Genomic DNA, 1426 nt, shown 5'->3' with positions numbered 1-1426 from the left:
ATGGAATTGTCACGCAGACCAATACTAAATACGACATAGCATTATACTATACATCAATCATTTCACGAATTTGGCTTGCATCGAAATTGCCATTTAGAAGGATGTTAACGGTCATGAGGAACCTGCCATGGAGTCTTGAAACATGTCTATACTAGCGGGCCCTCTATCATTGGACACGTCTCGACCATTTAAGACTTTCATCCATTTAAGGTTTTTGGCCCCCCCAACTCCTCCCTTAGCCACTACCAATTTCTCCCATTGCCACCTCTCTCGGCTGCACATTTCAACTTCAAACCTTTTGCGCAAAAAATGAAGGTACATGCATTTTTACGTGCATATTTTCCATTGGTTGCCCACATTCTTAATTTTTGCTACGTGCCTCCTTATTTCTTCTAGGCTGTTATAACATTTATTTTTGGTTTTGATTCTCTATAGATCTTCAATTGGATGCACCGGAAGTTTAATTACAAAGGTATTTTTTGTGTGTGCGCGTGCGCGTCATTAGCTAATACCATTTCTTCTACTCATATGCAAGCATACTTTAGTAAAGTAAAATGCTATTTTTTTTTATATTTGTAAAAATGTTCTATCTAAAAATTACAAAACGGAAAAACCCTCTTTATAACAAGAAAATAATTTACGAAAAAAAATAATAAATAAAAAAAAATCCCTATTTATAGCGGTCTAACATTGGGGAAGTAATCAATCGAGACCTGGAAATATGACAAAAAACGAAGAACATAGAAATAATTTTTCATATTTTCAACATTTGAGCTTGTTTGGGTTAATTAAAATTAATTTTGGCAGATGGAATTGGTGGAAATGAGAATAAAAGTGCCAAGGACACTGATAAAAACATCCTACTTGAAGACATTGCACTTAGCAACGTGCTGGATGGTTGGAAAGGAGGAATACTAACAATCGGAACATTTGGATTTGATTCGATTAAAACTGAAGAAAAAGAGTATCTATATAGGGACGATGACGAGGAAAAGGAAGGTGAAGATAAAAGTGACGTGAGTAACGAATCAGCAGAAGAAGAAGAAGTAGACGAGGAGGAGCAAGAGTTGAACCCATTGATGCACGCAGCTTATGCACATGATTTCGAAGATTCAATCTGTGATAATACTGCAAAGGGCACCATTGCTTCTGACTGTGATATCAAGAACATGAAGAAAGAGAGAATTACACTTGCAGATTTGTTCTATGCTGATTCTGATGAACAGGAAAAGCACAAGAAAAATAAGGGAAACATAATCGACCCAGATTTCAATAAGAAATTATCTGCTGCAGAAGCAAATTATAAGCGTGGACTTTCCTTCGCCAAGAAACTCGTCCCTCGAGTTGGAGAAGACTCTCGTCCTATCAAAAAACTGCACCACGTAAATTGTTAAATTTTATTTATTTATTATTATTATTATTTTTT

General features: G+C 35.8%; 1 protein-coding gene across 1 annotated transcript; it reads left to right on the top strand.

Annotated features, from left to right (window-relative positions):
• Nucleotides 1–228: 228 nt before the first annotated feature.
• LOC111379377 lies at nucleotides 229–1382 on the top strand (the record flags this gene model as incomplete). The annotated part of the gene is made up of 3 exons (XM_023002737.1): nucleotides 229–315; nucleotides 436–472; nucleotides 808–1382. Coding segments are annotated over exons 1-3 (618 nt in total), but the record flags the coding sequence as incomplete, so codon positions are not given.
• Nucleotides 1383–1426: the final 44 nt, after the last annotated feature.

The sequence above is a fragment of the Olea europaea genome, unplaced genomic scaffold (genome assembly GCF_002742605.1).
Source record: "Olea europaea var. sylvestris unplaced genomic scaffold, O_europaea_v1 scaffold19793, whole genome shotgun sequence".
NCBI classification, from domain to species: Eukaryota; Viridiplantae; Streptophyta; class Magnoliopsida; order Lamiales; family Oleaceae; genus Olea; species Olea europaea.
This window is presented reverse-complemented; position numbering and strand designations above follow the sequence as displayed.